The following is a 16222-nucleotide window of genomic DNA, read 5'->3' as shown; positions in this document are numbered from 1 at the left end:
CAGTGTGATCACATGTCCAAGGTATCAAGCATCATCAGGACAAAAAGTCCTATCATTGTGAATGAGGAGTGCAGAGGAGACCCAAAGTCCAGCTGTAGGCAATTGGACATCCCCTTAAGGAACAATGGTGGGGAGGAGACAAGCCAGTCAGGGTGCAATGTAGCAATGACGAAACATACTTTCCTCTAGTTCCTAAAAGCTTCCTCCCCACCCCCACCCCACTATCATGATCCCAGTTCTACATTACAAATCTGGTTAGATAGACCAGAGGATGTTCACTGGTATAGATAAGAACTGGAAACAGGGAATCCAGGATAGATGATCCCTTCAGGACCAGGAGGGTGGGGTGGAATGGGGGAACTGATTATAACCACCTCCTTGAGGGACAGACAAGTGGGTGAAGGGAGACATTGGACAGTACAAACTAACAAAATAATTTAAAATTATCAAGGGTTCACGAGGTGGGAGAGCAGGGAGGGGAAAAAATAAGCTGATGCCAGGGACTCGAAAGCAAATGTTTTGAGGATGAGGGCAATGAATGTACAAATGTGCTTTACACGATTGACTGATGGATGTATGGTGGTGAGTTGTATGAGGCCCCAATAAAATGATTTTTTTTTTTAAAGGGGTTTTGAGTTGCTGCTCACACCGCTATCGAAGGCAGTGCTTGCGCGGGAGGCAGGGCAGCATGATACCCTTGTGCGTGAGTGAACCACCAGGGAAGGTTCTCCCTCCGTAATAGGACTCCATCATTGCACAGGGTCAAGGTAAGGAGGGTCTCCAGGTGGCAGGCAGTTCAGTGACTGAGCACAACTGCTAAGGTAGATGGGAGCTGGATACACACGCGATGGTTTCCAAGGGATGAAACAGAATACTGCGTGGTTCCCCACTGGAAGTTCAGAGCCCCTCAAGCATCCTGAGTTATTCGACCACATTTTGCACACCCAGGCCGGAGCTTCACAAAACTTGGGACATGGAATCCAGTGGGAAAGTGAATAGAACAAGTTTTCCCACCACCTTTTTGAGAAACCCCTCCTTATCAAACACATTAAGTTCTGAGGTTTTAGTAAGGCAGAGCTTCCAGAACCTCTGAAAATCCTTCCCTCAAGATGTCTCTCTCGGCCTCATAAGCAAGGGGACCCTGGAAGATAGTTAGACAGCATGCTGTGGTCGTTCTAATACCACACTTCGGGGTGAATTATTCTCAGATCTGGGGGGCAGCTTCCAACCCTTCTTTCAGCTTCTGGTGGTCCCAGGTATTTTTTTCTTATGGCTATATCACTCCAACCTCTCCCTTCACCTTGGGTGGGGTCTTCCTGGCATTTACAGGACGTACCACCCTAATGGAATCAGCACCAATGTTGGTGTAGGTGTGACCTTGAGCTTCCAACCCAGGTCCCATTCACAGGGACTCTAGGTTAGACTTCAGCTTTTTCTTGGGGAAGCTGAGCCCATGTCAAGGATCAAAAGGCACCTGGAATTGAGAAGTACCTTCTGACAGGCTAAGGAGCTTAACGGTACAGCAGGTCAAGCACAGCACAGGGCTACTCCAGACAGGCCGGCAGCTCCCAGCTTTAGTGTGGGAAACCCTACAGTCACCATACCATGAGTTGGAATCTTGTCTCTTCTGACATGTCCAACGTACATAAGATGAAGTCTCGCCATCCATGCCTCTAAGGAGCACTCCGGCGCCTCACTTCTTTCAGTACAGATCTTGTCTGTCCTTTTAGCAGTCCAAGGTACTCTTCACCAGCACAATTCAAATGCATCGATTCTTCCACGGTCTTCCTGATCCAATGTCCAACTTTGACATGCATATGATACAATGGATAATACTATGGCTTGGAGTCAAGTGCACACAAGAGGTGACCCGTGAGCTTCAATGTAGGAGTGTAAGAGAAAACCACCATGGAAATTCAAGTATCTTTATTCAAAGATGAAAAATGTACCACACGGCATTACTGCAAAAGGTCATGGGTACAAAACTGCAGCTGGTGAAAAGGCAATAAAAAGTGGGGTTTTAAACTCATTACTATAAATAACTGTTGCAGCACTTGGCGGACTCCAGACTCACACTGCCCTCTGGCGGCCACGGTCAGGGGATCTCCATCTCCCTCTCAATGCCCACGTACTTCAGGGCATCAGCCTGGCTGTATCTGCAACGACAGGAGAGCCTGTGGGTGACGAGCAGCCAAGAGTGACAGCAGGTGCCACCGTGGCAAGTGGGAGCCCAATCCCCTCACACTGGCTATTATTTCTGCAAGTCTCAGGGTCCCAGAACCGGCAACTCTGATCGAGACAGTCCCAGGCTGAGAGGCTGCCCATCTGGCTGATCCCCAGAGGGAGACACGGGGCTGCCAGGCATGGTGAGCTGACTGTGGAGAGGCAAAGCAGCAGCTGTGCGGGCACCACAGGCTGGCCGAGGTGAGGTGGCAGGGCAGTCCAGGCTGAGTGCAGCACTGACCTGTAGTCAAAGAAGAGCTCCTCTCCAGTCTGGATGGCCCGCTTGGCAAAAATGCCGATCCTGTGGTCCCCGTTGACCATCATCACTGGAAGAGACAATGCGAAGGTCACCAGGGGTTTCACAATCCCCTCAGGCCAGAGTCCCCACGGCTCTTGCCACCTACCTTTCGCATAACAGTTTGGATTCACTGAGTGATTGGCAAAACGGATTTTATTACCCTTGCGGGTTGCATCCACCACAAAATCTACAAAGAGAAGAGCAGCGCAGCAATGAGTTCGCTCAGACGGTGGACAGCAAGCCAGCCAGCAACCTTCAGCCGTGAGCACGGGGGTGTGAGAGCCACTGCCCCCTGGGCCAATGCCAGCACTTGTTCACTCCAGGACTCTGCTAACTGAACACAGACTACTCTGGCCAACATCTAGCACACCCGCCTTCAGGTCTGATAGGCTGCACCAGCATTCATTCCTTGTGTAGGATGTCTGGGGCTGTGCCTGGGTACCCTGCACGCCGAGAACCCCACTGGCCATTATGTAGCCCTTTAATCTCTGTCCTTCCACCCCAGAAGGGACTGGAGTCGCCAACCCATGAGTCTTGGGCTGCCAGCCTTGGTGGTGGTCTCTGTAAACAATCTGCCGCAGGGGGTCCGCTAAATTCAGGGTGTGGTGAGGCTCAGAGAATCCACGCACCGTTATTGAGGTTGAAGAGGAAACTGCACATGTACTTGTCATACACTTTCCCTCTCCTGTCAGCCTCGTCTTGGGAAATGATCTGTCAGAAAAGACACGAGGGTTGGGTGGGGTCGTGTTGCAGGACACGCAGATTGTCGCTGCTCTGGGCCTTCTGAGAATGTGACCTTTAGTGCCCACGTGGAGGTGAACATGGACTTGGCAGCACCCCCCACCCAGCCCCCGGACAGAGAGACTGTCCCCAGGTCCAAGGAGCTGCACCCAACTCTAGAAAGGGCAGAGCCGTGGTCAGCAGGCTCACGGGCTTCTCACCTCTCCACAGTACTCGGAGATGAACTCGTTCTTCTGAACTGGGTCCTTGATGAAGATGCCCCAGCCTGCCACATCCGAGGGAGCCAGTAACAGATGCTAGGGCGGACAGTCTCCGTCAGCATGCGTGGGCAGCACCCACGCCAAGACCCGGGTGGTGGAGCCGGTTTGCAGGAGGCAGCCCTGGATGACTCACTTTGAACGTGGCTATGATACCCAGAGCTGACCCCTGGCAGGGCTGTACCCGTGTGCACTGGGTTGAGGTCACAACAGGATGAACAGCAACAAGTTCTGGATGGCCACATGCCAGCCCACACGGCAGGTGGAGCAACCAAGGCACCTAGCTAGTCATACTGAGTCTCAAGTTCCAGGTGGAAGCCGCCTGGCTGCAGTGCATCCACTCACGTGATAACTCAGTCCCAGAATGCACACAGATACACACAAGCACATGCCCACACCCTCTCCAGAGCAATCAGGAAGACCTGGAGGCAGTGAAAGTGCTTCACTGCAAACTGAGACTGGTGGCCCAGAGCATGAGGAAAAGCAAACCGACTGCCTCTGGCAGAAAAGCAGCCTCGGGAACCCTGCAGGGACACCCCACCCTGCTGTGCGCCTGAGGGTCAAGGCTGTGCCCCAGGGAAGAATAATGGCTGGATTCCCATAGACGGCCAGGCCTTCCATGCCTCTGAGCGGTCTGGAACCGCCACCGGCTGTCTGTAAGCGGCCCTGCCCCCTCGTCTATCTGTGCCAGGCACAGCCCCACTACAGCGCACTCACCTTCTTGGAGCCTCTCTGGATGCTACAGTTCTTGCAGGACACGTTCTTGCTGTCCCAGTGGTCGGCAGCCCCGCAGGTCAGGCACAGGTCAGGGTCACACTCGCGCACGGCCAGGTAGCAGGGGCACTGCTTGGTGTTGCACTGGGCTTTGCAGCGGCAGCCCGGGAAGCGGTTCTGGCCTGGGGGAGAGAAGCACCAGGGCTGCTCTGGCACTCCGTGTCCAGGGGTCACTGGCAGGTTCCCTCAGCCCTCACATCCTGTGGGAGTTTTACTGATTCTAATGTACGTGACAAAACTAGGGAAACCAGAGGTCCATTCTCACAGCACGTGTCCTAGGAGACCAGATAGCACAGTGCTGAGGCGCTGAGGACACTCTGCTATGTGCTGCAGTGGCGGCGGAACCCGGCTTAGTTTGCAGAGTGAGGCCCCACCCGGTTAGCCCAGCACTCACACTCAGAGCTGCACTGGCAGAACTTCTCACAGAAATTCTGGGCAATCACACAGGGACATGCGCTGTCACAGGGCTGCCGGGGGTGGTCACAGGGCTGGTAGTTGTACACATGGTTCGAGGAGCCATCTGAGTAGGAATGTGCAGGGAGACCAGTCAGAGGGAGGGCCCTGAAGCAGCCCACACAGCACGCCCACCCCCTTGGGAGGAAATCCACGCAGTCTCTGTGCCAGTACCCCCCACCAGCCTGGTGAGGGGGTGGGGAGAACACGAACCCTTCTTGAGCTGTATCTTTCTGCAGTGTGCCGCCCACAACCTGCGGACAGAGGAGAGCACAGTCCCATAAGACTCCAGGGAGTGGGGGGCCACGCTGCATGTGGCAGTGACACACTGTCCTGCAAATTCGAGCCTGTATCCCAGCAGCCTCTGCTTGGCTCAGAGCAACCCAGTCTTTGTATTGCCGCTCACTCCACAGCCCACGCTGAACAATGGATGACCCAACTAATGGGGGTTCAGACAAGGGAAACCACAGCAAGCCTCAACTCAAGCCCCCGATGGTCTGGGGAAGGCTGGCCAGGCTTGGACAGACAGTGAGTAAGTAACCCACCCACACACTGTGGCTCTGAAGACCCGTCTGCCCAGCCCACTCCTACACCTAGTGACCAGTCAGACACGCACCCAGCAGCTGTGTCCAACCTCAGAATGGCAGGGCTGCCTGCCTGGGAGACACGGCTACATATGCCCTAGCCTGATGAGCTATAAATACTTAGCTTAGTTTTCTGAACTTCCCCTGTGGCCCCTGGAGACAGCTTAGTGCAGACAAGCAGAGAGAGTACCCTCCACCCTGCTGGCTTCGCCTAGGTGGTGCAGACTCACCGATGTTTCCTCTTCTTCTTCCTGGGAGGTGTGTCAACATCCTCGGCTGGGGCAGGCGCAATGATGCTGGACTCCTTGACCCTGAACTCGTACACCTGACAGGAAGCATAGCATGAGGCGCCTCCTCACGGACACTGAGCTTATGTTCTCCCCCCTGACACTTCTAACAGAAGCCCAGCAGAGACACCTGCAAGCTCTCATGCCAGCCCCTCCTGAGGACAGACTTCACTAAAAGAGCAGGTAGTGCCACAGGGCAACAGGTTCCAGGTTGTCCTGCCGAACCCACCTGTCTACAGGTCTTGGTCCCAATGAGCCGCGCAATGGCACAGAAGTTGTCATAGTAGGTGCCGATAAGGACCCGGAACATGGATGCCTCGGCGCCACTCCACTCCACGCTCTCAGGAGGCTCAGTATTTGGCTTCATCTTGATGGGTGTTTGGCAACGAGAGTTTGCTTCTGCAAGTGCCCATAAACATTATCAGTCAGGTAACTAAAGGCCAGCTTAAAAAAACATTAAGGATGTGAGACAGTGGGGCAGGCTGAACACCATGCCCTCCCACCATGCTCAGAGCAGTAGCACTGCTCAGAGGGCCACCAGGAAGAGGGAGCAGGAGGAGAAGAGCGTTAGGAATAAACGTGGGTGATCATCCACCCCCTACTTTGTAATCAGCAACACCCGGGACCTGCAGAATCCCTGGGGCCCAGCTGGGCTCTGACCCGAGGAGCTAGACGTCTCATCCTTCTTCTCCTCCTCCTCCTTGTCGTTATTCTCCCCGCCCGTCTCCGTCCCTGCCTCCCGGTCACTGTCCGTGTCCTTGGACTCCAGAACATTGATGGTAGGAGTGCTGGGCCGGCTGCTGTTGTTGGGCAGCCGGCCCCTCCGGCGGCCGCCAGGGCGTTTGGGCGGGGTCTTGATCCGCTCAGCCGTGAGGGCTGCAGCGAACTCCTTTGCTCCCTCCTACAAGAGGAAAAATGCAGGCATGCAGGCTAAGTTCTAGAACTCATTTTGGGAGAGTAGGAAAAACTGTAAGAAATCTGTCACAGTATTCATTAATCACCAAAGGTCACTGGCACAAATGGAGACACTTGTTTCGAGAACTTCGGAGGGTTGGCAGGTGCTAAGTTACTATACTGGTAGAGATCAGACAAGATAGCTCTGTACTGGGTGTGAGGATTAAGCTAGAAGGTAAGGGTGTCCAACCTGTGGTAGGATGGACAGGCATACTTTGGCATGCCCCAAGGAAAGAGGATCACTAGCAAAGGCCACCATAGTTGAAAAGAGATGAAGAGGAAGACCCTCCACTCTTACCAGATGCTGGTAGCACTGCGGCCCACAAGGCTTGTTGTCAAGCGCGGTTTCTGTGTTCTTCCGCTTGTAGGTGTTGGGAGTTGCATGAAAAGCTGCAACGTAAACCCACCATGAGTGTCCGGGTCAACTACGATGTACCCTTTTTACCATCGCTCCCTCTGCACGCAGGTCCACAACCCACTCTCCGGCCACTCTGTTTACTCCGTTAGCGAGAGTGGGGCAGGGTCGTCCCCGGCCGCACAAGGGACACAGGCTAGGACTTAGCGAATGCCGAGGATGGCTGGCACTTCCTGACCACGGGAGGACGTCATTTCATGTCACTGCCACAGGAATTCTGGCATCAAGATTTCCTGATTTCTGAAGATCAGAAGTCCAGCTGCTAAATGAGCAACGAGGCTGATTCAGCGCAATCCAAAGCATCCGGTCACTAAAGCCATAGGGATCCCACAAGAGTCAAGAGTCTCAATAGCTGAGGGAGAACACTGGGGACTGAAAGTTCCCAATGGCCTGACAAGGACACTGGCAACAGAGCCCACACCCCAATCACAAGGTGAAAACTATCTAAACTAAGGTTAAAAAGCAACTTACTCATGAAGCAAATGGTTTAAACTCTTTGTAAAAAGGCCGTCTTTTCCTTCTGTCCATGGAGTTGAAAGGGGGATATAAGGCCCCTATCAGTGTTGGTGGCGGGGTGGGGGGGGTGGAGGGGTGGCCCCACTTGTGTCTGACCCAGCATGGGGTGTCATCTACAGGAAGGAGGAATCCGAGGCAGATTCTGCATCTAATCACCAGCAGGAAGGTTCCTTGACAGACTTAGTATGATAAAATGAGTTCAGGTAGGCTGTCTGCTCCTGCACACACTGTACCCATATTTCTACATTGAGCTTCTTACCCAAATTCTGCACACACCCCTGCAGGCAGGCAGGCAGGAAGGCAGGCAGGCAGGCAGACACACACACACACACACACACATACACACACACGTCTGCAGCCCCTCTGAATCACACTTAGAAAAGCAGGTGATCAGGCCCTGCAGGTGAGCCCCAAGCACCCAGTGAGAGAGAACAGGTCCTGGCCATGAGGAAAACTAACTTGTCCCCCTTCACTTCCCATGTCATTCAGCCAAAACCAGAAGAAAAGCCCATCTTGTGACGAGCGGGGATCTCCTCAGCAAAAGACATCCATCATTTTTGGGGGAAACATTAAAATAACTTTTTCTTCTAAGGCTCAATGTGGAAACCACACTAAGAGAAGTTGGCTTTACCTCAAACTTACCTGTAGCCCCTGGACTTAAAGACTGAAACTCCCCAGTGTGGGAAGTGCTATCCCAAGGGCACAGAACTGGCAGTCACTGGACTTTGATTCAGATCTCTTGCCCAACAAATGGTAGCCCAGAACTACCGCAGACTATTTTAGTGCTCTCCTGGCTTCATGGTGACATGTATTAACCTGGTAGGTAAGTTTTGCCCTATCACCAACCCACACTGTATAAATTATGTCAAGTCACTTAAGAGCTTAAACTGTAAGTCAATAATTCATGTATTATAGTTCATAACTGGCCAATACTGGTACAATTCCCTTTTCTAAACAGTGTTTTAAATTCTATACCATTGGCTAAATTAATGACATTATCAATAGAATTACCTTACGGCCCAGGAGGATTGATAGTGTTCTCTAAAATAAAATGACAATAACGCCTCTAAGATAAACCTGGGACATATATAAACTACAGACACATGAATGGGTTTGTGGCTCGCATTTCAGTCTGGCCCCAATCTAATAACATTAAGTTCTTAGGACATGGTCCTGCTTGTTGCTTATGCTGATAAAGAGATCACTGAGAACAGGAGTGCCGTGGTACAGTGTAAAGAAAGGAGAAAGTGCCAGCTATCAAAAATAGTCTCGGGTCAATCCAGAACAGATGATCCCTTCAGGACCAGTGCTAAGAGTGGCGATACCAGAAGGATGGAGGGAAGGTGGGTAGAAAGGGGAAACCGATTACAAGGATCTACACATAACCTCCTCCCTAGGGGACGGACAACAGAAAAGTCGGTGAAGGGAGATGTCGGACAGCGTAAGATGACAAAATAATAATAATTTATAAATTATCAAGTTTTTGTGAGGGATGGGGGTGGGGAGGAAGGGGGGAAAATGAGCTGATACCAAGGCTTCAAGTAGAAAGCAAATGTTTTGAGAATGAGGGCAACAAATGTAACAATGTGCTGGACACAATGGATGTATGTACGGATTGTGATAAGAGTAGTATGAGCCCCCAATAAAATAATTTTAAAAAAACAACTTGGATCTTAAAGACTTATCTTCAAACAAGCAGCCATCTAATGAGGCTAAATCCACAGAGAAGAAGCATACCAGCCAGTGTGATCTAAGGATTATAAATAATAAAATCCAAAATCCCAAAGAAGGAATAGTATCAGAGCTGAAGTTGTGAACACTCAGCTTGCAGGCTATGGATGACAGTGGAAGCACAAAATCCATTTGCAGGGTCTACATATGGATCAGCCTCTGGTGAATCCCCTGTGACTATAGACCAGGAATGTGAATAGCTTTGCTATCATGCAGAGTGCATTAGAAAGTGGATTCTTGCTGATGCAGCTAGGTTAAAATTTGTTCTGGTTTTTAATATCTTCTACTTTCTTTTGAATTGAGGTTTTCTGTTTTACTTTGTTACTGATAATGTGTTTAATGTAGATAAAATCCAGGACAGGTAAATCTAGAGAGACAGAGAGTAACTGGATTGATGATTTTTTGAGGGCACAGAAGAAGTTGTAAAAGAGTACAAAAGGAAGAAAATGCTCAGACATGAAATGCAGTAATAATTGTACAACTCTACGATTAAGTGAACCACTGAATTATATGACTTGTGAATTATATGCCAATAAAACTGTTGAATTAAAAAAATGATTTCTTCTAGAAATACCATTGAAGCTTGAATATGCTGTGCAACCCTGCGCAGGTGTCAGAACATCATCCTGCTCACCACGTGAGTGTAAAGACGGAGGAGCTAAGGGAATCTGGGATTTAGAAGGAAATCTACTCCCCTGGGCTCCCGAGGTCAGCTGGCTAGCTGGTGGCAGATGGGATTGAGGCTCACAACTCTCCCCACACTGGTTCTTACACGTTCACCGACTAACATCTGCTCTATGGGAGTGGGCCTGAGAAAAATTGGTAGCGGGCACACCTGAATGGGATGACTTCAGCCCAAACGTCTACTCTCAGTGAAGCTAAGGTTCTTATTTCTATCTTCCTAAAGAAAGATACCTACTCAGCCTCTCTCTTCCCTGTGTTACTGTGGGTTTGACCAAGGTGAAATCAGAACCTGATCTCGAGTTGGCTAAGCAGCCATCTTTCACTGTTCCTGGAACCTCTGAGGTGGAGTCACTTTCCCTCAGTCGGGACCAATACCCTACAATTCAGGGTTTCATACCAGAGTTGACCCAACCTTCTCCTTCACCAAATAAAACCCCTATCACATCACAAGCACTTCAACTAGAATTGACCAGGTCCAAATTCAAGCACATCCCCCAAGTTGAAAGGTTTGATTTAGAAGTGCTGCCTTCGTCAAACTTTTATCAGGAGAGAAGGAATCATGTTAAGAAAATGTGATTTGACCATTCCCCTCCCTTCCCCTGCATTTCTTCCCCAAGGCATAAGGGCATGAAAGTGTTCCTTCAGTAAAAGACAGCTACAAGCACGGCCCTGGTCTGATTCAACTGGAACTTGGTGTGAAAACTAAATCTCACTGAATGTTCCGCAGACCCTCAGCATAGATGGGATTGTGGGGGTGCAGGTCCATGGGCAATTACGTGAACTCAGCAAGCCCTCGGAGACTGAGAGATAAAGTGCTATTTAAATGACTCTAACACTGTATTTAGTATCCTATATACTCCAGAGATGGTGTACAGGATACATACAGATGTGTCCATTTCACCTAAGGGCCTGGAGCACCCATAGATGTGACTAGTTGAGGGGTCCTGGAGCCAAAGACATCAGAGCACACTATTTCACACACAGCCTGGGACAGTAGTGACAGAATAGGGGCAGCATCCAGGGCCCAGGTTCCAGCACTAAGCCCCACCTCATTCATCCTCACAAAACCCAGCTGGGACCATCATTGCCATTTGCAGAGAGGGAGCCTGCCAACAGCAGGTGGCCTGCCCGTGACTGGTGCCCTCCTGACAGACAAGCTCTCTCTTACAGAAACATTCAAAACTGAAGCACAGAGGGGGGGCAGTTCTGTCCCACTACACGTGCAGACTCAGCCATAACAAAGACACTTTCAGCTATCGGCCAAATAGTGTTAAAAATCTCTTCAAGTAACAATAAACATTCCATAAAGACTACTCAAAACATTTTCACCAGCTACAAATGTAACCCTAAACAGAGCAACACCCATGGCAAACCATCTCTAACCTCCCAGGTGCCTCTTCTCAGCCCGGCCTCCACAGGACCCAGAGCAGCCCACCCCTGCCATGGCATCAGAATCAGGTGATGACAGCTCCAGCCACACTTACGGTGCAGGAAGCAATCGTACTTGAAGCAGCGTCGGCAAAAGAGGGTGTGGAAGGAATGCAGGCTCTGCTCCCGCTGCACAGACTTAGCATTGGGCCCATCTATGTTGGGGGTGCACTCGGGGGGCAGTGCCCCGGGCAACTGCTGCTCAGTAAGCTCCTTGTACCTGAAGACACAGGCAATGGCCTTAGTGAGGTGATGCTTTAGATATTTCACACACACACACACACACACACACACACACAGAGGCAGAGCGGCCTCACAAAGACTCGTCTCACTTTTCCTTGAGTTCTTCAGCTGAGCCCTTGTCTGGAAACATGGAGGAAATGGCTTCAAATATTTTATCAGAAGGAAATTTCCGAGGTGGACAGCTTTCTTTATCTAAAAGGAAATATGAAAGAACAGGGAATAAAAATAAAGAAATCCTCAATCTTCTGTCGTCTGCACACACACACAAATGGTGATCTCCGGCAGAGCTGAAGCCATCTACTTTGTGTCTCACTTCCTTCCCCAGGGCTTCACGGGGTCTGTGAAGGACCTGTGGAGTCCTGCTGGCACAGGAGGTCATGTGTTGGGCTGCAGTTCACACTCACCAGCCACTCAAAGGGATAAAAAGGAAGCTGCCTGCTCCCTTAACAGAGTTACAGCTTTGGAAACCCTTGGGGCCCTTTCTGCAGTGAGCTTGCATTTTCTGTTATGTGGTGGTTGTTTTTTATGAAGTATTTGCTCTGATAATGATTGTTACAGTCTCAGAAACCCTATAAAAGGGTATTAAAAATCAGAATAAACACATGGCAATGGGTTTTTGTTTGTTTTTAAAGTGGGGGTGCATTGGCTAATAAAGTTCTTCATTCTTGAAAAAAGCAGATGGCATAGTGAGTTACACAGTGGGCTGCTAACTCTAAGGTCAGCAGTTCGAACCCACTATCTACTCCAATGAAAGAAAAAGATGAGGCTGTCTATTCCAGAAAAAATTTAGTCTTAGAAACCCAAGGGGCAGGTTCTACTCTTGTGCTACATGGCCGCCGAGTCTACATGGCTTCATGGCAGTGGCTCTGGCTGAGTCCTATCTGTGAACAAAGGAGCTCAACACAATGACCACAGAAGGCATTTAGTGTCACATTCTATGTTTTGCTCAAAGAGCAACTTTCCCTCAAATTCCTTTACACAGCACCATCCCGTGCTCTACCATGGACCTCCGTCAGAGAACACCACACATGGTGCCAGCTCTGTGCCTGGCATGCCCGGGGAAGAGCACAGATGTGCTGACCCCAGGAAGACGCACCGTCAGGGGCCTCCTCCAGATCTTTCTGCTTCTCCTCTCGCTCCTCGGGCTCATCTCCCTCCTCGTCATCCTCCTCGTCACTGTACTGGCCCAGCGCGTTCACCAGCTCCACAAAGATCTCGTCGTTAATAAACCCGCACTCTGAAATGCACCAAAGCCTGTCGCTTAACGCCCAGGGCTCACTGTTAAAAGCTTAGGTCGGACCCCACGCAGAGCTGACCTCAGCAAAACCAGGGACCCACTTCTAGACCTAGCTGTCTTACTCCTTCTGGAAGGTGACCCTCTCTCCAGACACTGTGGCCCACCTCCAGGGAGGGAGCAAAACCCAGGTCTTGCTGACAGCTGAACCCAGGGACTCACTGGTAGGCTCTCCCCACCAACCTCCCCATAGTCTTGATCTGAGTGAGCTTTCTAACAGCGGTTCTGATGTCACAGCTTCCTTTCCAACCACCACTGCCAGGTGCCTGTCACTAAATAGCAAACACAGTGACCCAATTTACAAACAGGACTTGGGCCCAGGTCAGCTCTCAGTGATCAGCCCAACAAGGAACTTCTATGTTTAACTCCTCTCCAAGCCCACTGACCCCTTTGGTGCAGCAGCAGCCCAGACTCACCTCTGTCCCCATGCACCTTTCCATCATAGTTCTTTATCAATTCTTCAATGAATGTCCCATCCTGGTCTAAAACTTCATCCCCCATGTATGGGATGTTATGTAAAACTGTCTCGTCTTCCACCTAGAAGTATAGACCCACGTGAGGAGACCGTAGGTGCTTCGGGTCTGTCCTTGTCTGTTCTCCAGACCTCTGCATCAGACAGCATGTTCCAAACATCCAAGGAATGAGCCCCTCTCATCAAAATAAACCTAGCATCTTAGGAAAGAACTGTTCAAGGAAATAATTTTAAGAAAACAAACGTGATTTTAGCTAACCTGTCATCATTAAAGCTTTGCCAATTATCCTGAGTAAGGAAAACCACCACTGACACAGGGCACCAACCAGCCAGGTCCAGATGCCTCCCTATTCTCAGGTGCTAGTCAAGTTGAGACAGGAGAGTCTCAGAATTGAGAATACAATTTATTCACATCAACGATAAATGTATTTTTAAAATAGTATAAGGCTTTCTAAACTTCTTTTCATAATCTCGTCATAAGAGGCACTGAATATAATACAATTCATGGAATAGAGTACCCATAGTGCAATAAAGTAGGTGCTACATGCTTTCCAGCCTGTGTGCAGAGTTGTACCAGGTCGTAAAGCATGGCCGTCAAGGTGGCAGGCAAAGAGACAACAGGGCTGGGGTGAGTCTATAGATAGAGACATGTGGGGATGCTCCCCAAAGCAGCTTTGATGGATAGAGGGTCCTGCAGGGCAGTTGCTAAGGACGCATCTTTTGAACAGGGTGATCACACCAACCCAAGTTTGTCCAGCTCAGTCTGCAGATGAGGTGGGCAGAGGACATGCGTGACCATGAGAGCGTCCACCCAGCAGCAGTGCTTCAGACAGCTGGGCAAGTAAGGCGGAGAAAGTCGCAAGCAGGTGGGAGCAGTCTTCTCAGATTTAGCCAGTGTGCACACTTGCACACTGAAGCAGTTCCATGTTGGGGGATGGCGTCCTTAAAAGGAGCACCTGAGTGGCTCCACACTGTTCAGCGTACTTGGAGGGTACCAGAGTCCACCAGTCCTGCCCACAGAAAGGTCTGCAAACCTGCTACCCAGACCACAGCCCCAAGGCACCCTGCAGCCCAGTGCTCTGGCACAGGGAGCTGTCGCCAGGTGGCGTGTTTAGTGCCTGCTGTTAGTGGAGCTTCTCTGGCTATCAACCAAAACTGGGTGCCAGTTGGCCACTCCGTCTTCCCAACTGCAGCCCAACAACCTTTACTGCCCAGCCCAGGCCTGGCACGTAACATGCCAGCATCCCTTCTGAATGCCTCGGGAGCACAGGAGGCCTCCTCAGACTCCGAAGGTGACCGAGGCCCTCACAGGCAGTCTCTGGGTGCCGGCACAGGTGGAGAGACGTCCAGGAAGTCTCCAGATACAATGCAAGCACCACTCCAGAAGATCTAGGAGACAAGATTCTACTGGCGGCGCTCAAGGATCCCCTTCACCATGTCATGCACATGACGCTCTTTATCTAAAGGCACCTCAGAACACAAACTGGGCCTTCTCTTCCCCTCTGACCCATCTCATCATTCATTGTCCTTCTGCCACGAGTTCAGTGCCAGCATTTCCTACCTGTCACTGGACATGTGGCAAGCTGGTATAAACTGGTATCTGAGTTAGTTTATTGTGCCAACCTGGCCGATAAACACATGTGGGGCTAATTGAAAGGCAGAGGGATAAATGGGTGGTGAGCCTCGCCTTTCTAGTGCTCGGGTCTCTTGCTTTGTGATGGTCGCACCAGGGTGCAGCTGCCTTAGCAGTTCCCTGCTTCAGCTTGCAAGATTGACTTGCTACAAGACATCCCCAAGGAGAGGCCACATGGACCTATCCCGATGCAGCCCTGGGTGCTGGAGCAGCCGTGTGGGAGACCCCTGCTAGTGCTGAGATGCTTATTCGTTCACTGACTCAGCTTTCCTCCTGCAGTCGGCATCATTGCCTCTGTTTTGTGAGGTGGAGGACTTTGTGGACTGGTGTTGGGTTAATGGGTTAATGTTGGACTTGTGGGCTTGGGCAGCATTGGGTTGGGATGTTTTCGTGATGCACACTTTCTTTACATAAGACTCTCTTATACATGAGTTGCTGTGGATTTGTTTCTCTAAAGTAACCAGATTAATACAGTACCCAAGCTGGCTAGGACACCAACCACCCTGCAAACATCTCATCATGCAGATCATGTCCTAACATGCTGCCTAAAACACTGTGAAGTTACGAGTTCTCAACAGACAAAATCTGAAGTCAGATCAAGGCTGCAGAGTGCTGACTGGGCTCTCAAGAATCAGAACTTGGCAACAGATGTACACATGTGCTTGATACAATTGATGTATGGATTGTTATAAGAGCTGTAAGAGCCCCCAATAAAATGATTTATTATTTTTAAAAAAGAGTAAGAAATTGAAGCTTTATCTCTTCAAATAGATCCCAGGTGTGGACTTCAGCCTACCTAGATGGGGCTGGAAAAGAGTCTGCCTGGGGTTGGTCAGGCCCCTACCTCTAACCCTGGGGATGGCCAGCCCCACCCCCACCCGACCCTGGAGATGGCCAGTCTCCCACACCTGACCTAGAGATGGCCAGCCTCTCCCCCAACACTGACCCTGGAGATGGCCAGTTTCCCACCCCTGGCCCTGAAGATGGCCAGCTCCAAACCCCTGACCGTAGGAATGGCCAGCCCCCCACCCCTGACCTGTGGCTGACAGCAGAGAGGGAACACGGGTACGCACCATGAAGTTCTGCTGCAGGGGGGACCAGGAGTACATGATGGGCACCGAGGCAACCGCGTTCAGCGTCTTCAGAGGGATGGCTTGTGTGGGGAAATCCAGGTCGCTGCTCACTGAACACTGGGGCAAAAACGACAGAAGTCGCTTAGGCATGGGCCGGCCCGA

General features: G+C 50.7%; 1 protein-coding gene across 3 annotated transcripts in view; it reads right to left on the bottom strand.

Moving 5' to 3' along the window:
- Positions 1 to 1911: 1911 nt before the first annotated feature.
- The window catches only part of EZH2 (enhancer of zeste 2 polycomb repressive complex 2 subunit), a 31685-nt gene continuing 17374 nt past the window's right edge, over positions 1912 to 16222 (bottom strand). For all 3 annotated transcript variants that reach the window (XM_004713935.2, XM_004713936.2, XM_045288751.1), the window contains 17 exons: positions 16061 to 16177; positions 13299 to 13419; positions 12685 to 12825; positions 11678 to 11780; positions 11402 to 11565; positions 6870 to 6961; positions 6278 to 6518; positions 5847 to 6016; positions 5561 to 5655; positions 4960 to 5000; positions 4688 to 4813; positions 4237 to 4415; positions 3463 to 3558; positions 3151 to 3232; positions 2628 to 2708; positions 2465 to 2549; positions 1912 to 2156 (listed from right to left, as the gene is read on the bottom strand). In XM_004713935.2, coding sequence (XP_004713992.2) covers positions 2096 to 2156; positions 2465 to 2549; positions 2628 to 2708; positions 3151 to 3232; positions 3463 to 3558; positions 4237 to 4415; positions 4688 to 4813; positions 4960 to 5000; positions 5561 to 5655; positions 5847 to 6016; positions 6278 to 6518; positions 6870 to 6961; positions 11402 to 11565; positions 11678 to 11780; positions 12685 to 12825; positions 13299 to 13419; positions 16061 to 16177 — 1995 coding nt within the window. In that variant the 3' untranslated portion in view covers positions 1912 to 2095. The remainder of the gene's footprint in view (positions 2157 to 2464; positions 2550 to 2627; positions 2709 to 3150; positions 3233 to 3462; positions 3559 to 4236; positions 4416 to 4687; positions 4814 to 4959; positions 5001 to 5560; positions 5656 to 5846; positions 6017 to 6277; positions 6519 to 6869; positions 6962 to 11401; positions 11566 to 11677; positions 11781 to 12684; positions 12826 to 13298; positions 13420 to 16060; positions 16178 to 16222) is intronic.

This window comes from Echinops telfairi, unplaced genomic scaffold (genome assembly GCF_000313985.2).
Source record: "Echinops telfairi isolate 266 unplaced genomic scaffold, ASM31398v2 ScPeMD7_23;HRSCAF=83, whole genome shotgun sequence".
NCBI lineage: Eukaryota > Metazoa > Chordata > Mammalia > Afrosoricida > Tenrecidae > Echinops > Echinops telfairi.
Note: the sequence above shows the minus strand (reverse complement) of the source record. Positions and strands in the feature narration are given on the sequence as shown.